Source organism: Saimiri boliviensis, chromosome 5, assembly GCF_048565385.1.
Source record: "Saimiri boliviensis isolate mSaiBol1 chromosome 5, mSaiBol1.pri, whole genome shotgun sequence".
NCBI lineage: Eukaryota > Metazoa > Chordata > Mammalia > Primates > Cebidae > Saimiri > Saimiri boliviensis.
This window is the reverse complement of record NC_133453.1, coordinates 33575983-33601187: the sequence shown is the minus strand read 5'-3', so window position 1 is coordinate 33601187 and position 25205 is coordinate 33575983. Positions and strand designations below refer to the sequence as shown.

The 25205-nt window shown below is 41.3% G+C and overlaps 1 protein-coding gene across 5 annotated transcripts in view; it reads right to left on the bottom strand.

Annotated features, from left to right (window-relative positions):
* Positions 1-7825: 7825 nt before the first annotated feature.
* Positions 7826-25205, bottom strand: part of KLF7 (KLF transcription factor 7) — a 93029-nt gene continuing 75649 nt past the window's right edge. For all 5 annotated transcript variants that reach the window (XM_074399161.1, XM_003925610.4, XM_074399163.1 and 2 more), the window contains 2 exons: positions 21184-21307; positions 7826-14017 (listed from right to left, as the gene is read on the bottom strand). In XM_074399161.1, the coding sequence (XP_074255262.1) occupies positions 13966-14017; positions 21184-21307 (176 nt within the window). In that variant the 3' untranslated portion in view covers positions 7826-13965. The remainder of the gene's footprint in view (positions 14018-21183; positions 21308-25205) is intronic.

The following is a 25205-nucleotide window of genomic DNA, read 5'->3' as shown; positions in this document are numbered from 1 at the left end:
AAAAATCTGGACATAAAACTGGGCTTAGCTCAAAATGTTTTGTTGACAGACAACAGACTCATCTGGGGTTCTCAAGCTCTCTATCTTTCTTATGGGATCCTCAAGCTCTCAGTCCCAGGGAGCTTCTGCTTAAAGCTGAGCTTCAGTGGCATAAAAATGGCAGTGAGATAGAAAGAACGGTTTAAAAAACAAAAAGAATTTGTAACGTACAGGGTGCCAGTGGCTTCTCAGAAGCCAAGGGTGAGACACAGAATGTAGTCTTACACCTTAAAGCAGGCAAGTTCTTCAATCTTGGTAACGGTATTTCTCTTTTCTTTTTCTCCTTTTTTTCTTTCTTTCCTTCCTTCCTTCTTTCTTTCTTTCTTTCCTCTTTCTTTCTCTTTCTTTCTTTCTCTCTTTCTCTTTTCTCTCTCTCTCTCTCTCTCTCTCTCTCTCTCTCTCTCTCTTTCTTTTTTTCTTTTGACAGGGACTCACCCTGTCTCCCAGGCTGGAGTACAGTGGTGCCATCTTGGCTCACTGCAACTTCCACCTTCCAGGTTCAAGCGATACTCCTGCATCAGCCTCTTGAGTAGCTGAGATTACACTGGGATTACACCACACTCAGTGAATTTATGGATTTTTTGTAGAGATGGGGCTTTCCCCATGTTGGCCAGGCTGGTCTCGAACTCCTGGTCTCAAGTGATCCACCCACCTCAGCCTCCCAAATTACTGGAATTACAGACATGAGCCACTGTGCCTGGCCAGAAACAGGTATTTCCATGCTCAGGTTGGGGCATGGGATAGAGATTATCTCAGCAAAGGACGTGAGCTGCCAAATCCATATAAGAGGACTGAATCAAACCCAAGCAAATAAAAACTTCTATCCTCAAAGAGTTACCACCATAGATGTGTTTTCTGGTAAAAGACCCAGGGATAGTCAATTTCAGTATACTTTCAGGAGTGAGTTCCTGGAACTTTACCTGAACAGCTGCCTTCTTGGAAGTCACCCCATAGTGACTGGTGGTAAGGCAGTTTTCTTTGTGACAGACCCCAAACATATGCAGTCCAATGAACAGACACACCATACTTTAAGCAAATCGTAAGTACAGATCTTTAAAAATCCGTATTTTTTAGAAAACCAGAGAATGTTTATTTTCTTTATAAAAATATTGCTTTGCTTTGCTTCACAGAATGATCCCTCTCCAGAAGTATTTCTGAGACTCTGAGGTGGTCTGGAATGACCCCAAGAGAGCCTGTTAAAATGCAGATGTCCAAGCCCCACCCTGAAGAGAGTATAAATGATTCAGGTTAGGGTGAAACTGAGAAAATTGAATAATTAAAAAAAAAATCCTTGATGATTCTGATGCAGGTGGTCTTGGACCACACCTTAAGAAACATTGCTCACAGTGAGTTTCTGCATGTATTTAAACAGAAGTCCATTTCTGTTTGGAAAATAATTTTGTTGTGTAAATCAAAGCCCACCTATATTGTAATGGAAAGGACTGGAACTAAGGGAGAAGGTTTATATTTGGTATTTTATAATCCTAAATCTCTAAGATTCAGAAGATAGCCATTTTATTATTATAATTCTTTATTGCTCACGTGTCTAGTTAAGAAACATCCAAATCTGTAAGTATGTGATTGAGACACCTTATACAACGTGCATTCCGGTGCTGACCTACTGCCTGGCGTATCACAGTGTTTAACAAATAGAGGTGTGTTGGAATCCTCCATGTTTGCCTGCAGCGTCCTATTTCTCATTCTCCCTAGGGGGATCAGCAGAACAACCCAGATCATTCTCATGGTAGCACCATTCTAATTGGCTGAAAAGCGGAACACAGTGGTTCATGCCTGGAATCTCAGTTCTTTGGGAGGTTGAGGCGGGCGGATCATGAGGTCAGGAGATCAATACCATCTTGGCCAACACGGTGAAACCCAGTCTCTACAAAAAACGCAAAAAATTAGCTGGGAGTGGTGGTGCATGCCTGTAGTCCCAGCTACTCGGGAGGCTGAGGCAGGAGAATCACTTAAACCAGGGAGTCGGAGGTTGCAGTGAGCCAAGATCACACCACTTGCACTCCAGCCTGGAGACAAAGTGCAACCCTGTCTCAAAAATTAAAAAATAAATTAGGCTGAAAAATGAATACCCTCCAACTGAGAAACAATGACTTTATAAAGGTACAGAGGAAGAAGAGGGGAGGAAGAAGGATGACCTGCGGGAGATGGGGTCATATCACTGGGGTGACAGTGGAGAAGGAAGTTCAATGTGGCCTTGGCAGGTGGTTCTTCACAGTGTTGTTGTTGTTTTTCACAGCTACCAGAAGGTAGAGAGGAGACAGAAAGGCAAAATAGGAAAAGAGAATAAATGGGAAGAAAAATGAAAACAGACCAAGACTGGGAACAGAAAGGTGTTACAAGTTCTCAGCATCAAAGCCAATATTTGCATTTTGGCCTTTCATTAATACTGTCATCATGTGCTATACATGTATTGGAGTATAGTTAGATATTTCTAAAGAGAGATAAAAAATAAGTTTTTGCAAGTTTGAGACCGCATCAATTCATTTAATGTTTCCAGTGGCAAATCTTTTGGTCTTTGTTTCCATGAGTTCACTGAAGCATGTAAATAAGATCAGGGTTTTAAAACTTCTAATAGTCTGGGTGGTTTGACTAGCAATCCTATAATCCTAGCTCATGCACTTCTCAGAACAGTCTGCACACTTGACCCCAAAATGGAATGCTGTTGAGCTGCAAAAAATGTATCATCATTGCTTTGGCTCTGAAGTTAGAGTCCACAAATGATGATCCTTTAAATATACCCCCAGTGACTCAAACGCATTCTCATTTTTATAAAGGACTGTTGACTTTCTGCTCACAGCAAAATAAGGATGCTGAAAGTTTTTGATACAGAGAACAGAAGCAAGATCAGCAACTAGGGATGTGTAATTGCCATTATTATCTAACAAGAAGCTGCCCATTTGCTGGTAGCTCTTTGCTGTGATAAGCTCTGAAGACCCAGGTTCCTGTAGACTCTCATTTTGGTCATGTAGGATACTTTGCCTGCTACAAAATATTGCTTCAGTCCCTATATGAAACGGCATGACTATCTGGGGGTTCTGCAGTGATGGGCAAAAAACTGCCTGTCTGATTACCTACCCTTCCCACATCCTGAATCCCAAAATTGGCCACTTGCTTCTATTTTTTTTCCTATTCATTATCTCCCTACCTCTCATCCTCCTTGCACTTACAAACTTTTCATGTGAAAGAAAGGAATATACACATTAACTTTAAGGTCCATATGATAGATAAGGTATAAAGAATTACATGTACCTGATTGTTGTAATTTAAAAATAAGGAACGCTTTAGGCTAAAACAATAAATATTTAACAGTAAGTAGAATATCAAGTATCTGGGAGCTGATTGGAAAACTATTTTGGGGGCTGAGTTGTGTGTTCGTGTGCATGTATTGGCAGTGGCCTGGACATCTCAGAACTGTGCCATGAAGGTGAGCACATTTTGAAGCTGTGCCTCACAGTATGCATTAGTTTCTGGGCATTGACTGTTCATTGGCAAACTTGGGGAAACGCTAATACTTTTTTGGAGCAGTCAAAATCTAATGCTCAGGGCTCCATCCACAGAATAATGGCATGATATGACCACGAGCCCACCCACCAAAAGTGCCTGTACCTGAGGGGATGAGTGTTCCAAGCAGGGGAAAATGAGGCAGAGAATGTGCATTCACTCCACTCACAGACCATGTTATCTTTTTCCTCCTAGGGGATCATCTCTGCATCCTTACGTAACTTCTCAGTCATCAAATCAGTCTTTATTAAATTTTCATATGCACTTAGTTTTCGATTCAATTTGAAATGTGCTCCAAGCATCATATGGACTAAATAATTAGCTAAAGAGAAATGGTACAGCATAGATTTTAGAGAATGGCACAGAACAGTGCCTCTCAAATACCACCAGCAGTAACTGAAGGTTTTAATGTAACATGAAGATGTGTACTTTTATTTTGAGATATTTATTTTTGTTTGTATTTACAGGAAAAATTGCTTATCAGACCAGTAGTTTGGGGGATATTTTTGCGGAGAACAAAGCTAAAATAGGTATTTAGGGTTTTTAAAAAGCCTTAATTTTAAAAAACTATTAAAGAAGTAATAAATAACGCAAGGATAATGCAAGAATCTTGAAGGTTGTGCTCAAGTAGCTGAAGTTTAAGAAACACTGCCAAGTCCAGGAGAGCATCACTGCATATCAATAGCCCTGGATTGACTCCTGTTCTGCAAAGGACGTGCTATATGACCCTGGACAAGTTGGAATCTCTCTGAGCCTCAGTTGACTCAAATAGAATGGTTATATTGAAGGAGATTGCCAAAGACTGCCTCCAATGGGAGCATGTGATGATTCCATTGATAGTACAGGTTACTTTCTGCGTCTAGTGAGGTGACAATGGGGAGATGATGTCAATCGTGATGCCATGCCTGGGGACATCATATACATAAGCATTGAGTTGGCTCCTCATCACCCTGAAGCAGTGAAGTATGGAGAAAAGTCTGCCCAGTCTGTGTCCTCTGAGCCTTAATCAACTCACCTACCCTCTTTGAACCCGTTTCTCTACTTGTTTTTTTTAATTATGTTTTTAATTGACAAATAAAAATCATATATATTTATTGTAAACAACCCGTTTTAAAATACATATACATTGTGGAATGGCTTAGTCAAGCTATAATTAACATTTGCATCATCTCATATACTTATCATTTTGGGGGGATAAGAACATTTAAAATTTATTATCTTAGTGATTTTTATACAAATAGAATACATTGTTAGTAATTACAGTTACCATGTTGTACAATAGATCCTTGTATTCTTCCTTCCTGTAGTACGGATATTTTATATCCTTTGACCAACATCTCCCCAACCCCTCCTAACTCCAAAATGCTTGGTGATCATGATTTTACTCTCTGCTTCATGAGTTTAACTTTTTAAGATTCTGCATATAAATGAGATAATGTAATATTTGTCTTTCTGTGCCCCCAGTTTTACCATTTGTGAGAGAAAGTAATGTCTATTCCGTCTATGCAGTTTTATTGGGCAGCTCAAATGCAGTGTATGTGAAATAAAAAATTTTAACATAAGTAAATGTTTATAAAATAAGCATAAATTTTGTTTTTTCACCCTCCTGTAACTTTCTTTGTCATCATTGCATCATTTTTAAATATAGTGTTATTGTATGTATAGCTATATCATGATCAGGCAGAATGTTTTAAAAAGTTAATAGGTAAGGGCCAGGTGCGATGGCTCACGCCCATAATCCCAGCACTTTGGGAGGCTGAGGTGGGCAGATCACGAGGTCAGGAGTTCAAGACCAGCCTAGCCAACATGATGAAACCCCATCTCTTCTAAAGTTACAAAAAATTAACTGGGCATGGTGGTGGACGCTTGTAATCCCAGCTACTCAGGAGGCTGAGGCAGGAGAATCACTTGAACCTGGGAGGGGGAGGTTGCAATGAGCAGAGATCATGTCATTGCACTCCAGCCTGGGTGACAGGGTGAGACTCTGTCTCAAAAAAAAAAAAAAAGTTAATAGTTTAAGTTCAATTTAGCCACCATTGATAGTTTTTAAAATCTCAGATAAAATATTTAATGTTGAAAAAAGAATTAGGAGTTGGCTCATGGATAAAACAGAAAATCATCACCTACCAGTGACTTCAAAAACTTATTTTAGTTAAAAGTTTTAACCACCTCCTCTTCTAAACCTGTAAGTGGAAGATGAGCTAGAAATAATAAATTATTTATCAATTCCACCAAACTCTGCTTTTCATGAGACTTCTTTCCATTAGCCCAGCACTCCCAACTACATACACAGCCTCAGATGACAGCTGGTACACACCTTCTTCCCCCAGAACATCCAGGTTACACTTTCAGATTACTGCCTGTTGGATTCAAACTATAGTTGTTTCTGCATTTAAGAATTCTTGTGACCAAGCTTGCCTATTTGATCGTCTAGTTGACTAGGAGATAAATATTTCTAGAAGATGACACACAAAGAACTTGCAACTTCTAAATAGGGAGAACACAGAAGAGAAAGCTGAATCCCCCAATATAAAGTACAGAGTCATTCTGTGCCAGGGCAAGCAACCCCGCAGTCTGGAGTCATCCCTGAATTTATATTATATTGTAAAAATGGATGCTCAAAAAGGTGGTAAAGTGGGCAATATATATATTTTTAGACCAATCTTAAGCAAAAATTGGGTTTCTAAATATGTCAGCTTAAGTCTTTTAGCATATTCACTTATGTAAACCATCTCATTTCCTTATGCCTAACAGATTAGACTTACCACCCTCTCATCTGAACATTTCAGTACGGTGCAATTTGTCCTCCATCTAAAGTGTTCAATTTGATATCTTTTTGTAAGTCAGGGAACCGGAATAATAAGCCTTCTTCTAGGTAATATTGCCAAGCTATCGTCTCCTTCCTCACTCAGAGTAAATCTGCAGGTAAATGATTTTGGTCAACAGAATTAAATTACTAATCTGGTCCCGGAGCTACTAAAGGCCCAGGGAGTAGGAGGCAGGTCTTCAGACTCCAGGGGCTGTGTTTTCCCCACCACATCATGTAGTTTCTTGTCGGTCAGCATTGGGCTGCCACGTTGCCCAGCTCAGTTGCCTGTTCAGCAGATGGGGCTGCTGATACTTAACACTTCAAACCATTTTCATGGCCCCCTGTAGCACCTACTGTTCTCTTCACCTTGAGTTTTATAAGAGCAAGAACATGACCACTCAGCTTCCCTCCCAAACCCACCGTCACACTCCTGACACCTGTTTCCTGTTCAGAGACATGAGAAATGCCTGTACTCATGCAGCAAGTTCAGTCACAATCACCACGGTTTCTAAAGTAAACATTTATTGAAAAATTTCTTGTCAGAGTCATTTGATCAGGGAAAGAGGTTATTCACCATTGTATCCACTTCTGTAAGTCCAAAGAATGAAAAGAAAGCTTGACTAGTGCTGGGTCCCGTGTGACAACTGTGTTTTACTGTTGTTTCCTGTGAATGACACCACTTCTGGGGAATCACTGATGCTGAGGCGACACCACCAGCTGGGTTCTCTACCGTCCTCCTTACTTGTGATGCTCTTTCCTGGAAGTCGTATGTGGCAGAGATTTTAGTACTTTTCAGTTCTGAGAATTTTCCCTGGGGCTTTCATCGCCCTCTATTCTCAGGGTCCGAAGCTGCTTGTATTTCCATCTACCTTTTTGTACTCTCCATAGCCATCGGGATTTCCTGGCTTCTGGTTACCCATTTCCTCCCTACTCTGTTATCAACCATCTCCTGTCGTATTACTGCCCCTACCCCTCACCTAAATTATTCCCTCTGACCTTTCCCCTTCCTCCTTACTCCACAAACTGCTCCAATGAGCCTTTCCCAATAGGTTCCTATTAAACAATAAACTGCCTCCTCCTCTCACCAAATAAACTGCTTTCAATAAGGCTCTCCCAACCCCCTAAACAAATAACATCTCATGATCTATCTCATTCTAAAACATTGTTTTTCATAACTTCCAACAATTGGCTTTTTCTCCTTGAAGAAATAAACTCAGTGACCCTTCTTATTTGGGCACTGAGCTACCTCATTGAAACGATAAAATACACACAAACACACACACACACACATACGCGCACACACACAACAACCTCCCAAATGAAGATAACCTAATACAACCTTTTGCTTTCCCTTTCTCAGAGAAAGAAAACTTTCACGCAGTATGTAAGTACCCACTTGTGCCTTTTCGAAGACTTTTTTCCCCAGTGAAACAAGCCAAGGATAAATACAGTAAAGCATTCCAAGGCCAAACACATTCTACTGTTTATTACACATATTACATTCTTAAATAAAAATGCGTCACATAACATTTTTTGCATAGATATCTTACAATATACCAATTTAAAAAAGAATTATGAAACAGACCAGTAACAAAAATAAATTTTTTCTTCATTAATAATTTTGTAACATTAACATACCACCATCATATAATACAAATAATAGTTTTAAATCTTAAGACTTTTGTACAGCAAAAAAACTTGACAAAGTAATATATTTATATATATATATAAAAAGCTTAAAAAAAATAAAATGTCAAAAAAAGGCATAACCGAGGGCTATAAGACTGGGTACTTCTGTGATATATTATAAATACCAGAGAAGGCCTGAGAGAATGTGACGGGGGGAGGTGGGGAAGGGGAGGGGGCTGGGAGTAGGTCTCTCCAAACACACTTGTTAGACACATCTGGCAAAAAGAAAATGTATAGTGCAAAAATAAACTTACTCAAGCAACTGTTAAGAGGATAATAGAGATCTGAAAGAAAAGTTTCGGTGGCTGGGAAGTTGTGTGGGTGGGAGTAGGAAGTGGGAGAAGGAGCTTGAAGAGGGGGAGGTTGTGGAAAGGAAGGGGAGGCTTCAAAAACATTAGACATTTATTTTTGCCTCTGTGTTAGCAAGGAGATCTTGGCCATAACAGGTGTATTTTTCCTCCCTGGAATGAAGCAGAAGTGAAAGATAAGGAAATTAAACTAAGTCTGGGTTTAGATAGGAAATGCATGCTGGGAAGAAAAAACAAAAAGGTTGAGAACCAGCCAATAAGCCCCAAAGCCTTCAGGACCTAGGTTTGCAGAAATCATTCTGCCTCCAGTCCAAAGGCCTAGGTTTAAAATGTCCCCTCTGCCCACCCCTAACCCCTCCCCACTATGTGGAACTCCCAGTGTGGTTTCGATATACTGGCAATTATAAGCATCCATCCCCCCCCCCAAAAAGATATTAGGCACTGGTGGCTACTCCTCTGAAACGTCGGTAGCCTGTTTTCCTTCCGTGAAGGTACGACAGGTACATATGCACATCTCTAGGTGCGAGCATATATACCACCCTCATTATGCTGACGTGGGGTCCATCTTATGGCAGTAGACAGAAGCTGGACTCACAGCAAGTAACGATTCCAAAGCTCACAGTTGAAAAAAAAAATTGTATAAACAGTCCCCAACAAAGAACGTATCAACCTTCCCTCATGACCACTGAGAGGGAGCCCTGTTTAAGAATATCGTGTTTGGGATATTTGTGAAGTGATGGCCCAGGATTTCTCTCTCTGTTTTTGACACCTGTTTCCCGAGGACTTTTATGTTAAATGCAAAACACCTGAAGAATACAGTACTATATTGGAAGGATGCAAATAAGAAAGTTAATTGCAGCTTTATTTTTCCCTTTTCTGGGATCTATCAGGAACCAACAGAGGAGATTTAAGAGTGTTAACAGCAAGAAAAAACCCTGAAGCCTCAGGCAGTTCATCATGAGATGTCACGTTATTTACAAGTTTCTGCTTTCTTTCACACATTCCTGTTGTTCCATCTCAAGTATTCCCAAAGATCCTCATTGAGGAAATTAGGCCATCAAAGAGACACTGATGTACACTCAGGATAGGCCCTCTAGTTTTCAAACTGAGATATCACCATGTTTACCGAAATTTAATCCAGACACCCAGAATTTGAGTTCTCTCCTACCCCCCGACTCTTGCGCGTGGCAGGTGGCCACTTCTCGAAAATGCAAAGGAAAGCTTCCAGGAGTAAATTTCAATCAGGTTCTACTTACTGAATGTTCATTTTGACAATGTTCTGGATGCAAAATTGCAGCCAGAAATGCTGGCCTTCATAAGACTTCAAAAAAATTATAATAAAGTAAAAAAATGAACCTGATTTTTGTAGTTAAATGTGTTGCATCTTTATCTTACTTTGCCTACCTTCTTCCTGCTCCTAAAAGCAACTCATGCAAAAGAGAAGACAAAAGCACTTCCCGCCATATTTAACATTTTATAAAGTGACTTCCGTAAAGGAAATCATTTGAACCATCAAAACTAGTAGTCACTGGGGTTTGTTCTTGCAACTTGAGTTTATTTCTTTTGGCTTTGCCATAAAATGCAGGAATGAAGGCAAGAGGCAGTGTTCCGAATGCATTGCAAGAGCCATCCGAAAGCCCATTTCTTTCCCCTTTGATGCAAATAGACATGGATAATCTGGAAAGCTTATCCCAAACAAAAGTCCTTATAAAATCTTCTCTAAAGCCAGAGAAGATTTTTTTAAAACTAGGATTCGGTTCTGCTAATCAGGCATGAGGTTGGCTGTCCTTTTACCCTGTTATCATCAGGCAATCAAAGATGTATAAAGGGCACAAGAGGTGCAGGTGGAGAGGAGATGGCGTCGACAGAAGAGGGTATTTGAAGGGCTTCGCAAGGGAAAGCACACAGAGAAGAGGAAATGGTCAGCATGAAGTTCATTTTGGGGTCTCCAATATTTTTACAAAAATGCAGCTTTGTCATGGAATCCGAACATCTCTTTTTCTGGACATAATACTCATCACCACCAGGCATTGAGCTAAGCCATTAACCACGAGAGGGACAGGAGGCCAGTAGATAGGAGCAGCATTGTAATTTCAGGTTTCCATGTCTATGACTTACAGTCATGTGGAAGGAGAAAGAAGTATAATTTGAAATTAAAAAAAAAAAAGTCAGTGGCTTAGAAACTCTTTTTCTACATGTCCAACTCTGAACCCTGGATAAAAGCATGCTTGTTAGGACACCACCAGAAACACCAGGCTGGGATTTTCCTTTCAAATTTGGGATCCCCTGGAACGTTAGGATATAACAACTGAAATGAGAAAGGGGTTTAATGTGTTTCAAATTTCCATTAATGCACTGTTTTAAATAACCAGTCCTCTTGGGAGCAAAATGTCTTCAGGTTATTTCTTGGAAAACCTGGTAGCTCTAGAGGCTCTTAGCAATCATCTCTGCCATTTCAGAGGTGATGGACATTTTATTACAAATCCATTTCCAACATGATCAGGACTGGTGATCATTCACAGGTGTCAACTGGGCTAAAGAAGAACAGTTTCAAAGCCATCCACTTAGCACCCACCAAATTCTTAGGCCAATTCTCACAGTCAACAAATGACTCTGAAGCAAGCAAGCACCACCATTGAGTTTCAATGCACCCTGCTCCAAGAAAGGTCAGGAGCAGATTACAAAGGACCTCACTGATACAAAAGAGAGAGAAATTACTGAACATTTCAGACACTGATGAGGACCAAAGGGCCTTTGTTCTGCCACATTCAAATGAGACCACAGATGACAATAGGGAGCAAACAAGCAATGATTACTCTTTTGCATTTTTTAAACTTTCTTTTTAATAGAGCCTTGCATTGGTCAGTTTGAAAATTAAATTAAGTATTATAAACCCTTAATAATAGCATTTCGAGAGGCAAGAGCAGCTCCAGCTGGGGAAAGAACATTTGCAAATCGTGGCGGCCACGGCTTAATGCCATCCCTGGCGTGTGCGTGCATTCATGCTGGAGGCTGCTACGTAAAGGAAAAGAAAGGAACCAACAGAATTCAGGGTGTCTAAAGTTTCATCTAGTGCACTGACTGGAGGGGCTACAGTTTAATACAGCTGAGGTTCAAGGTCCCTCACACATCCTTCATCCAGGAAGGATGCACCACACATTCAAATATAATCCCATGGTACGCCCTGATGGACTGGCCACAAAATGCACTCAAATGCAGTAGAGAACTATGAGATTGTCAGCAAGCAGTGCTCCAGAAATTGTTTTTAAGTCATGTCTAGTTTTAAATCTTTGGAATAAAACTGATTTTTTTTAATACCCTCCAACTAACATACATTTAATTGCCTCCGGCAAATGGAAAGATTGTGTGTGTGTGTGTGTGTGTGTGTGTGTGTGTGTGTGTGTGTGTAAGGGTGTTTTTTTCTTTTTTTTTGTTTTGCATTTTTTGTTTTTTTGTTTTTTTGTCTTTTTTTTTTTTTTGGTCTAAATAGAAAAAAGAAAAAGGAGAAAGAAAATAGGGCCAGACCTCGAAATGCCTCAAGTGTCCAACTGGCAGCTACAGCATTTGTGGGGAGGTTCCTTTGCCCTCAGACGAGTAGTTTCAACATTTCAGTGAAAACAAAGTTGCAGAAAGCTGAAAACCCAGATCTTGAAGGTTGCTGTCTATATGTTTGTGTTTCTTATATTATTATTTCCTTTTGACTTCAGTTTTGCATCCCAAATATGTATGGGGTGGCATTTTAACAGTCAATGAGTCAAACAGTCAAAGGAGGACAGGAGGGGAGCCAGCTGGTAGGAGGGAGCAGCAACCATGTGTGGACCAAGCGCCATTTTTGTTTTATAGACGTGTCTTGAAGGGATGGTCCCAGAATATACAAAATATACAATCTGTCCTAATAACCACCCCGCTTGCTTGCATAGGCCATTTGATGGTCCTAAAGGCAGTCTTTGGAGTTGAGGCCAGTGCCAGCTAGCTAGGAATGCGGGTAGATAGAGACCAGTATTGGATGTGTGTGTGTGGTATGACAGGTAAGGACTATAGACTCCTTTGGAGTCAGCTTGCAGAGTAAATGTGACGCCTCTGTTAATCCTGGGGGTTCTAGGTCACAAGCCATGGTGGGCCTAGCCAAAACAAAAGAAAGAAACAAACAAATGTGTCTCTCTCTTTCCTTTTAGACAGCCCATGAGAGAAACACCTCAACTTTTTCCTTAAATGTCAACCCTTCACTCCCACAATGGCATTTTAAACTGTGTATTGTAACAAGTGGGGGACAGGAGCTCAGTGGGCATGAGACAGGAAGACAGGATGATGTTTTGTGAAGCCACTAGACTTGGGAGGCATCCTCAGTTTTCCCCACTCCTGGAAAGAGTGATATTTTTGGCTTTTTGTCAGGTCATAAACCAGAGTTAAATTAAATACGCAGCTGCCCTCTGAGACTAGCGACATCTATGCTGTAACTGGTTATGGGGTAGCAATGACACACAGCACAACGGTTGATCACTATGAGCTGAGGTCATCATGCCTCAAGGAGGATGAGAGAACTGTGATGTCCCATCTGATTGGCTGCTTCGAGAGCTGGACATCCAGGTGCCGAGAGAGTCCTGGAGAGCTTTAGTCCATGGAGAAAAGATAAAACATTTAAGCTTCCAAATAAGCTTTTCAAGTTTTCATTAGCAAAAACGGAGAGATTAAAAAGAAAAAATCTAGCACTGGCAATAAGGTGAGGCTCAAGGGATATACTGTGATTTATCATCAAGGACTTTATTCTCTTGGCCACTTTGCAGTCATGCTAGAAGTTTCCAGAATCCCTAGTGCATATGGTGTGCAAGAGTCAAAAAGTAAGAAAAGAAAACTCCTCCCTTGAGAGTGAAGTCTACAGAAATGCAGGCCAGAAAGGTGTAAGGTGTTATTCCAGAGTCTGCTGCCGCTAAGGCCGTTGGGATCGACGCGAAAGATCTCAATAGTACTAAGAAGAACCAAAACCAATCAACAGTTCTGTGAGGACGTCTGACGCACGGAATAGTAGGACTTTTCACACACAAAGGACAAATAAACCAAGAGTTAATTTTGGCTACCAAACTGCAATTTGGTTTTCTAGGTCATTTTCCCCCAACTATTTAAAAAGAAACATTAGTGCTACACATATGCAACTTTAAGATGCTGGATTCTCCTATCAAGTTGCACTGAGAAGCAAGTTAAATAAGCCCCTCGGAATGCCGTCCACCTGCAGAGACGTCACATCCATTTTCTTTGATTTCCATTGGCAACAGCGGGAAATAATTCCAATAGTGCTGAAGTAAGCAGCCAGTCTGCCTTGCTGAGTTCACCTGGTTTCCTTCTTATCTTCTTCCATCTGGCTAGGGCAAGGCATAAAGAATAGACGTATATATTTTAAATATAGTTGAGTGCATGACAGTGTATATGTGTGTTGGTCTGTGTGTGAGTGTGTGTACATGTGTGTGTCTGTGTGTGTACAGAGGTTTATAAGTGAGAACTTTCTTCTGCGAAGCAATGAGTCCCCGCCTGAAGTCCAGCCCCCTGCCTCACGGCATTTCCTTTAGACACTGGCCGATGCCACAGCAACTCTGGCCTTTCGGTTTTTTAGATATGTCTCTTCATATGGAGGGCCAGATGGTCAGACCTGGAAAAACACCTAGGAGATATAAACAAGAAGGTTATTAGAGAGCTCCCAGCAAACAGCTTGACTTGCATCACTCCTTAGGAAATAATTTCCCTTACTTCACTCAGAGACAGTACACAGGTATTGAGAAATACGGCCATGTGTTGGGAAAGTAAGTTTAAGGGGCAGAATGCTCGGTTTTAAATTCCATCTCTTCCAGTAGCTGTGTGACTCTGAGTACATTAACCTCTCCGTACTTTAATTCCTCCTCAGTAGAGTGGGAATAATTATAGTGTTTCCCTCATAGGTGGGTTGTGAGGATTCAATGAGATGATCTATGTAAGATACTCAGAATACTGCCTGGCACTTTATAGGATCTCAGTGCATGTTAACTGTTATAATCATAATTGTGATAATTAAAGAAGAATGGGTGGGAAAGTACTTTTGAAACCCGTGTCATGCCCGCATACTGTAAATACAATAAAGAATAATTAGTCTCTATCATCAAAGGGTGGAATTCTGAAACTTCCACACCCAGATTTCAATCCTAAGCTTTACAATGAAAGCCTAGAAATACCGCTTGTGATTCTTATAGGCTTATAAGTTGCTCCATTTCAAGTCAAAATAAAAGAAATGAGTGCTCACAGTTACTATGTTACAATATGTAGGCATTGCACTAGGAATTTTTCCCAATATCATGCCATCCTCAGCAACCCTCCATGGTAGGTATTCTCACCCTTTGTGTGTGGGTTTGTTGGAGCAGCAAGGAGCGGGGTGAAGGAAACTGAGGCTAAGGTGTTTCTTGGAGCCTAAGGCCCATAATTTAGTGCCTTTCTCACGTCAGAGTGGATCCAGTGGTCATCTTCTTTCCTCTTTCCTCTAACACCAGCTGTCTGATATTCTCCTAGGTAGCAACCCTTCTGCATTCTCATTTGTGTGAGGCTGAAGTTGTGCCCACAGTACTCAGCTAAGCAACAGTCAGGTGACCTGAAAAGGCCAATGAAAGCGAGCCCGGGACATCTACTGAAATATTATTGGAAGAGAGCAGCTCTCTTTCCACTGTGATCCTGGAGCGACTGGTGTCTATATTGCCATTGCAGGAAAGCGTTGGCTTGAGAATGAAGTCCACAGAGAAAAAGGGGATCTGGGGAATAGAACGAGTTCTGATGATCATAACAGAGAAGCTGGATCCAACCAAGCCTAAAGACAAATCTAATTCTGATCCTCTTAGTTACCTGAGCTCATAAATACCCTTGGAAGCTAACTGCAGTCTAAGTCAGGTTTTTGTATCTGTAACTAATAGTGTGGGTGTTTCCAAATCCCTGTAGGCTTTAATCAGGTTCTGAATGAAATCCCAGTGAAGTCAGCCTGCATGACATTAGTCATTCTTAGCTCTGAGTGTATACTTTCCCCTCAAGACCATTCGCCTGAAACTAGCTGCTTTCTTACCTGTGAGAAAGTTTCCAAGCTCCGTGAAGCCTGAGACACCCCTGCAGCCCCAAAGCTCCTGTCAGAATGTTAGCAAGCTGAGCTGTTCAGGTCAGCAGGGTTTCCTGTTTAGTGCAGGATTTCCCTATATTTGTTCGTTCTTAAAACAAACAAAAAATATCCACCCTTTCCCTTGACCTCAACATTCTCCATACCTCCTGTTTGTGTCCATTCCTTAAATAGGTACATGTGTAGGACAAAATGCCAAAGAAATGAAGTGAAATGGGACAAAGGTAAAACGAAAACCACATAAAAATGAAAAAAGACCAACAGAAAACAATCTAATCCAATAGCATGCTGCATAATAACAATTCCAATTATACCCACTTACTTACTTCCTGCCCTGACTTTGTATGAGGAAGATACTTAGATAAACCCTTAGAGATGCCTCGAAAGGGGGTTTGGTTTGCTATAAAACAGTGCCACTACAGTTTCTTTAAAACTAGTACTCCATGTCACTGGTACACAGAAAGAGCAATATAACCTGCAGGGAATTCAGCATCTAAATGGTATAACTCTGTTTTATCCTGAGGGTACAACTCAGTATTGCCCACTGCCTGTTCTCTTTCCCTCCCTCCCTCTCTTCCTCCCTGGCCTCCTTCTTCCTTCTTTTTCCCTCTTTCCCTCCTTCTTTTATCCCAACAACCTGGAGAAAGAAGATTCAAGTTGGGACATTCTGTTTGTAGGTATTTCTTTTTTAAATGAAACATCTTTATTAAGATCCCTGTAAAGAAGGTACCATTCTTATTCCCACTACCAGATGACATATTCATCAGAAAGAGGTCAAAGCAGGATTCGAACACAGGTAGTCTGACGCCAGAGCCTACACTCTTACTCATATCTGCTTTGCCACATCGAGAAGAAGGGAGAGCTGGACTGTCAATTTAAGGATCTTCTGGTAGGCAGAATAATGCTCCCTCCAAAATGTCTACACTTCATGCCCAGACATTGGGACTATATTTGGTTACATAATAAACAATTAAAGTTATGGATGGAATTGGTTTATGAATCAGCTGACATTAAATAGGGAGATTATTCTGGATTATCTGGGTGGGCTCAATGTCATCAAAAGGGTTCTTAAAAGTGGGTGAGGGAACCGAAAGAAAGAACCAGAGAGATGTCAGCATGAGGAAAAATTCAATGGGTTTAATGATGGAGGAATAGCGTCACAAGCCAAGGAATGTGGGCAGCTTCTAGAAGCTGGAAAAGGCAAGGAAATGGTACAATGGTACTCCCCTAGAGCCTCCAGAGAAAAATGCAGCTCTGCCAAAACCTTGAGTTTAGCCCAGTGAAACCTATGTTGGCCTTCTAGCCTACAGAACTGTAAGATGATAAACTTGAAAAGTAAATAAACAGGATACTAAATTTGTGGCAAGTGGTCAAGGTGGCCACTAGAAAATGAATCCTGAGGTTAAGCTGGTCAGGCCTGGGTAGGAAGTGCCTGTGAGAAGGCAACAATGCAGGTACCCAGAAGCCTGCCTGTCCAAGAGATGGGAAGGGGTGAAGAGAGGGCCTGGCAGTGCAAAAATTAGTATTCTTGATACAGAACTTTATTTGAAAAAACCACTCAGTAATGTATGTGCTTGGCTTTGTTTCTGCCTTTACCAATTACTGGGTATTTAATGATATAAGTATAAGCATCTCCCTTTATCCTTCAAATTCAGGGTAAAAAAAGTGGAAAAAAGTAAACTAAATCTTTAACATGGTATGAAATGTAATTGCACCCCTACTGAATCAAATGAGCATCATTATTTGTTCAAATTCCAAAAGGAAAAAAAATATGATGCTTAGGATTAGCCCTGGTCCCTCACTATTGAGGTTTTAATTTAAATTCAATACCCCAGCAAGGAGCTTAGTCATGATTAATTTATACTTATTAATTTATACTTACTGAATTCCACATAGGAACAGTAAAAGGTAATAGATAAACTTGGCATCTAGAAGTGCAGAATCAAATAATTTTAAGGGCAATATACCCCTAGAGGGTATTTATAACTAAACAGCAGCCAGGTTACCTTAAATAAGAAGGTCCTTAATGATTGAAATTTGTGCATAATGGAGACCTAGTCAACCCCACAGTCATTTCTCTTGTTCATGAAAAAGGCACACAAGGCCTGGTGTGGTGGCTCCTGCCTGTAATCCCAGCACTTTGGGAGGCTAAGGTGGGGGATCACCTGAGGTCAGGAGTTCATGACCAGCCAGACCAACATGGCAAAACACCATCTCTATTAAAAATACAAAATTAGCTGGGTGCAGTGGTGGGCACCTGTAATCCCAGCTTCTTGGGAGTCTAAGGCAGGAGAATCGCTGGAATCCAGGAGGCGGAGGTTGCAGTGAGCCAAGACTGTGCCATTGCACTCCAGCCTGGATGACAAAGCAAGATTCCATCTCAAAAGGAAGAAAGGAAGGAAGGAAGGAAGGAAAGGAGAAAGGGAAGGAGGGAGGAAGGGAGGGAAGGAAGCACACTAAAGTCACATGGGGATTAAGTCAACAGCAATCTCCTAGGCGACCAAGGGGCTACGATCCTGGCTGGTATTTCTTACCACTAATAAGTGGGCTGACATAAAGATCAAAATGCACCTTCTAAATTGCCCACGATCTGGAATGTACAACACTACTAGCAGTCTCCCTGGATTATAACGGTGCTGATTCAGTCAGTAGAATGAGTGCCTGCATGATACTGCTGGAAACTGAGCCCTATTTACCACCATTCGCAGCCTCCCACGCTGTGGACTGCAAAACCACTTATCCCTCTAGCCACTGGTCACATGAGGGCTGCACTCTCCAGTAAGATGGTGAAGAAATGGCACTACTACTGTGGTCTCTTTCCAAACCCAAATCTGAAGCCAGAAGTCACAAAGCCCCGTGTCTGTAAGGCCAGGCAGATAAAGTTAAGTGCTGTGGGCCAAGTATAAGAAACACAGCACTGTTGGACTATCTGTTTCGACTTCTGATAAGGCATGGATACAAAGAAGTATAGCTCTTCTTGTAAGAAGAAACAACAGAAAGTGGGATAATACTTGGCAACCAATGGCTTGCCTTTGAGTTGTGGAGCCATAGGGAGTGGTGGGAACAGTGGAAAAATAGTCATCACATGGCTATGGCAAATGGGTAATGATTGCTCTTCAGCTCCAGCCAATTACAGCCACATGGGAATGTGAGCCCACTGTGGCCAAATCTGATTTTTCCAGACAGCACCAGAAATACAAACTTTTTTGTGTGACATTTAACGATTTTAAATGTTGGCCAAAAAAAAAAAAAAAAAAAAAAAAAAAACCAAACCAAAAACGTCATGAATTTTTTAAAAGTACCCTATAGGCAAAATAAAAGCATACGTTAGACTTGGTACATGCTTAGGGAAAGGAAGTCTAAACCCTGTTTAGCTTCTAAATAGGGCAGTGTGAGTGTTCAAATTTTAAGAGGCAAGGGGTGGTACACACATATATACTGTGGTATCAACAGGATGCAGTGTCCTGCCAACGGCTACAGATGCCCTCCGTTTCTCAAGGTAAACGTCTTCTAAGGAATGCCAACTCCCGGTCACTTCAGGCTTTCCTTTCATCTGCTTTGGGACCACTCCAATTCCCCATGCCGCCTCCTAGGCCTGACTATTCTTAGCACAATCACTGCAATTGAAATGCCAAGGTGCTGCCTGTCATGAGACACTAATGAGAATACAGCTCATTTCTGACGTTGTCAAAAATGCACTGTTGGCCTGTGTCACAGGACGTTGATCTACTCCATCTCCCCCAAATACCATGTCACAGAATTTGTACCATCTGCTCAGCAAATTTCTAGCTCCAGAAACCGTAGTGTATTTTGGTGAAGGAAACAAAGCAAAAGACTAACCAAGCCACCCATCTCTGACATCTCTTTCAGTGAAATAACCAATGGATTTGGAATAGTTCTCCACATAAATTATACAAAAGACTGGATTAAATCCAAATATATCAACTGCTGGAAGGTTGTAAATTTCTCAATAAGTCAGTTGATTTGAAGAGTGGAATACTAACTTTGGTAATTTCCCCATAAGAACTCTTTGTCCACATCCAAGAATTATGGCAACCCATAATGCTCACAATCTCCAAGTAATAGCCTCCATACCCTTCAGAGCTGGGCAACTTGTATGTACATGCTACCATCACACTCTGACCACTCACAAGGAATTCATCTTGGTCCCAGTTGATAGAACAGTACCCTCTCCTTCAAAAGACTGTGGGCAGAAAGTCACCATCTGCAGCGCTTCTTTATTAGCTAGAGTGAGAGAGGCACAAAGCAGGAAAACTTGAGATGGAAATAGAAGGAAGATGGAGAATAAGGAGAAACTCTCCTGGAGCACACTCTGTAGAAGACAGTTGCTGATTCATGTAAACACAGGAGGACTTCTAGGTAATGGATGGAAATGAAACAATGACTTGTATTCTTGGGTAGCAGAACAGAGTTCCAAGGGAATGGGAGACAATAACTGCATGAAGTACACTTCCTCACTCCTGGGGTGGGAGGTTATCTCTGGGCTCCAGGAGGCATGGGGTCTTTATTTAGTATTTAGAGAATGAAGATAAGAGGAAAATAACTTCTCCAGGAAGAGGAGGAAAAAAAGAAGAAAGAAAAACATAACTGCTCCTTTATAGGCACTTTAAAAACAAAACTACTCCTTTATAAGGAGCCTGGACACTCCTTCCCTATTCACCAAGCAAACACTACTACAGAGGAAGGCCTGGTGAGGGGGAGGTGTGGGGTACAGGGACTGGGGGAGGCAGGATGCAAAAGCGATCACATTTCCTCCCAAGAAAAGCCAGGCCGCTGCTGCCATCCTGCAAGCTGGGGAACCCGGAGGCTTTCAGGGGCTTTTATCGTATTAGAAGCATTTTTGTCATCATAACTGAGACCTTTACTATTGCATTAAAAAGATGGTTAATTTTCTTAAGCTTCCTTTTAAACACAGAAATAGGATTAGAAGGATAACACGCTCAGATGCAAGCCCGTTATTTGATTATGTCTAAACCTAATCCTGCCTTCACCTTGGCCTGCAGAGTCTCCAGTTTGGGGTTTATTGGTTGATAATGCCAGGCTGTCAGATACTATTACTTGGGTAGTATCTGTTGCTACGTGCTCTTTCTTCTACTACCAAATGTGGAAGGCTTAAAATTGAATTACAGGAGAAGTTCTCAAAGCCTCGTCATTTTTTGCACCCTTTTACCTATTTTCAAGGAAGAAAGAAAGTTCCCAGTCTTTGGGCCACCAAAGACTGGGAACTCTCTTCAGTACAATGCATTTCCAATAATGCTTCAGAGACAAGCCTTAGAGTCATAGGAACCCTAACCTTCCTTCCCTCAAGCAAGCTTTCTACTCTTTGTCATTACTAAAGATGAGGGAAAGTGGTATTGATGTTGATACAAAGATCAGACGTCCCTACAGGTGACCATTCTCTATCTCACCCATTTACATATTATACTGAAGTCATCTGTCACATCTTGTTGATACCCAATGACTAACACCACTCATTCCTGGCTCAATAGTGTTCAGTAAATGCTTGTGTAACTGAACCAAGAATTCACACTACCTCTTCTCTCCATGGAGAAGTCAAAGGCATTCCCAGGTCCAGGTGCCTGTGAATCAAGTCTGATCGTACAAGCACACAGGTGCAGCTCATCCTCCAGCCCACTTCCCCATCTCTCCTCCCCAGCCCATCAGTTTCTACTTCTCTTTACCTGTCGCAGTGGTTGCATTTAAAGGGCTTTGCACCTGTGTGTTTCCTGTAGTGCCTCGTGAGCTCATCGCTTCGTGCAAAACGCCACTCGCACCCCTCCCATGAGCACTTGTAAGGCTTCTCACCTGCAAAAAGAGATGGAAGGACCGTGGTCAGCAGCAGGAACAAAAGGGATTCACACCCGACCAGCCTGTGCTGCCTGCTGGTCAGGCTTGGGAAAGGGCTGTTTAAATCATTCCTGAAAGACTAGATTTCCTAACATAGTACACCACTGTTTTGTTTTTTTTTTTCCAAGTCTCCTGGTGTTTTGTTTTTTGTTTTCTTTTTTGCTAACCTTCAAAAGTGGTTTCACCAGATCCTCAAATCTGGAGCTGTCATTTCAGTTCCCAGAGTCAGAGCATTTCCTTTGACTGGTGAAGGATCAATTTTTATTTATTTTTTATTCCCTGGAGCACTTTCACCCCCACAGTCCAGGCAGAAAGGAAATGTGCTATTTTCATCTGAACCACAAATGCTTCTAATTCTATTTTTCTCTAGAACCTACAGTCATTTTCCATTTCAGGCTTTTTAGTCTTTTACCTCCCCTTCCCTCCTACCACAAGCTGAAGCCAGGTAGCTGACCAACAAAGCAAACAGCTTAGGTCTCCCAGAGCCACTGTACCTTCCAGTAAATGTGATGGATGGACAATGAGGAGAAAGGACTACAATTGGAGAGTAAAACAAAAATCACTTGACAATTCCTGGCATTTATGGAAAATACTATCAAAAAAGTCTGAGTTAGGATGTTTGTAGCTTAACAATTGCAGAACGTTCATATTAGAGAACAATATACATCATTGTAAAATATTTTTCTAAATCAATTTGGAGAGCAAGGTTTTAGCCACAGGGAAGCTGCTTATGAGCATGAAATTCAAACACTTGTGCTCAAGTGACCTTTCCGCACAGTAAATACAGATGGAAGGATATGTAAGAGCAAGTACATGACTTTGCCTTAGACCTTTTTTTAACTCAACACGTCTGTCACCAAACATGACAAATATTTACCCTTCCCACTGTACGGTGGACTGGTTCTAATTAAAAAGAAAAATAATCTTTGGAAATCTGTGAAATCATGAAGCTGAGTTACTGAGCCCTGTCATTGAGAGGCAGGTTAGTATGTGGTTAAGAGCTTTAAAGCCAAAGTTCCTGGGCTCAGCTTCTAGTTCTGTCCTTAATTGTCTGACCTTGGGCAAGTTAATAAACCTCTCTGTGCCTCTGTTTTCTTAGAGATAATAATAACAGGTACTTCAAAGGGTTTAGAGAAGATAAGTCAACACACATGCATATTATATATTAATTAGAACAATGCCTGGCATATGTAAGGGTCACATAAATAATAAGCATTAAAAACTACCAAACTCAAAATTTCAGGATACCTAGGTGTCAAAGAACGATGGCTGTCCTATTATTACTGATTTTTAAAAGCTCAATCTTTACTAGGCAGCCCTGAAGGAGACATTACCCAGGTACTATACTTGACCTACTTTCTTCTTTCCACCTTTCCCCTTCCTTTTAAACCTGACTACAAAGCACTCACAATTCTTTATTTGTATCACCTAGAATCAAACCAAACATGCTTGAAATTTTTATTTCATTAAATTGGTGCCCTAGTGAGCCACTGCTCTGTAAGACCCACAGAGAAGAGGAACGAGAAACACAGGCATTTCTTTTAAAGGGAACCGAGAGGACATGAAGTAGGGCTGGAGGCACAGGAGGAAACCCATTCAGTTTTGGAAACCAGGAAAAAAAGAGGAAGAATCACTGAGCAGTGTTAAAAGTTCACCTTCTGGCTCCTTTAAGCCAAAAGTTTAGAAAAGATGCGTTAGCTGAAGAGAAGGTGCCACATAAACTTTAGTCTCAGCATACTTGAGATCTTTCTGTGTTCATTCCAGACTCTAGAACTCAGTATACTTGTCTGTTAAATGAGGATGAGCTTATTAATAAACCTATGTTTACTGTGAGGTTTCCATCAGTTGTGAGTAAAACAGGTTTGTTCAGCCTTGCATGCAGTCAGTATTCAGTTCCTGTCTCAACTCCCTTTCCTCCGCCTGTGTTCACAGAGGTTATTAGGAAGACAGATCTAACTAGCTGTCAATAAAAACCTTCAGAGCTCGTGGCTCCAGAAAGCCAAGTCAAGACACGTTCTGGGTATCTGAAATATTAGAAACAGAGAGTCCTTTTAAATTTTAAGTATTTTTTCAGTATACTGATGGAGAACGAATCCAAAATATGGAGTATTCTTTAGGACTGCTCTGAGTGAGAAGGACACAGAAGGGGAAGTAAGAGATCCCAGTACCCTGTAGGAGAGACGTGCCAGCATCATTTATTTAATGACACTGATCACCCACTAGGCTCTGCTATCTCCAGGGGAAATCTGGCACAAACCAAACAAGGAGAATGAGGCACCTAAGAAATTCAAAATGCCCTCCACCCACGAAGGCCTTCAAATGAAAGTAAAACTAGAGGTTCCTGGAACCCTGGGGACCAAATACACCCCAAATGCAATGAGGCACCTAGGATATACCATGAAACTCTACAGCAGCAAGCAGAGATGTCTAGTCCCCAGAATCAATCCCATAATCGAACTGACTTGTCCATCACAGGCAACCACGTTCTGAAGGGCACAGGAAGGGCAGGGGAAATGCAGAAGACTGAAGTGAATGTCTTTGGGCATTTTTTTTCCCATTTCAAACTGTTTGCTTTTCCTCTTGCTTAATTCCTTTAACTAGTTCTGATAAATAATATCAAGAATGTAGTTATTCTCTAGGAAATGATTAGACTCTTAGTTACTTCCCGGTACCAACCAACTATCCAACCCAGGAGCTATTTCAGCATCCTCGTGGCTATGTCCACTACTGAGAAATTGCAGATAGCTTGACTTAGCTCTGAATCTTATCACCTGACATTGTTTCCTGCTTGCGACAGTCATTATTCAGAATAATATTGAGGACAGGCTCTTTGTGCCCTGATGTTTTAGCCAGGTTACTATTATAGTGATTTATCGAGCTATTTTCCCATCATCTGGCTAGTTTACCGACAAGTTGCCATTCCTACACATACTCACTAATAGAACATTTAAAATAATCAAGAAAGGCCAATGAAGGAGCAGTGCCTGAAGGCAGAGTTCCCAAATCAGAGGAGCAGAAAAAAATATATATAAAGGATTGGGAATATGACTTTATATTTAGGGCACAGGAATTGTGGAGTTAGACTGGCCTTATTTCCAGGTTCTGTACCCACCTCTATAAGCCAATTCCCCATTCTTCTGTCAGTATTTTCAGCCTGGCCAAGACTGCATCTCCCTCAACAGCAACAGCCACGGCTTGATCTTGGAGGGTGGACCTACCTGTAGCTACGATGCATTTGTCTTCATCCTTAAAAGCCTACCTGAAGATTTCTGCTCATTTCATCAAAGGCTGAATTTCTTTATAAAAGAAAAGAAGAAAGGCTTTCTTTATGAGAGGGAGGAAAACTGCAAGTCGGTGGTACTAGAGCAGGTTTCATGCAAAATCAGCTCTTCTCTTTTACTCTCCTTTCTTTCACCTTCCCTTGTCTCCTTTCTCCACTCCAGATACTTCTCCTAGGTATAAAACCGAAACTGTCATGGCCTTGCACAACACTATGCTGTATCGCACTTGGAATGAGGCGCACTGTTCAGCTCACTGCGCCACGAGAGTGAACAAAAATGCTCAAAAGTAGTCTGAGACAAGGAGATGAAAGAGATTCTTAAAAACCCAAGATTCCAGTCCAGGAGGGGCATGTGAATGAAGGCAAGGATACCACACAGAGGGTGGGTGAGGCAGCAAGGCTATGCCCCACAGCTGACAATGCTGGAGGCAGAAGACACCCTCAGGACCTCCTAAATGTTAGGGTGAATATCAAGAACCACTTTCCCTGTCTGGCAACAACCCTAGGATACTTGTTTCCCTGGGGGAGTACATGCCACCACAGAGGTGACAGTAGCTCTGATCAGGTGAAAACAGA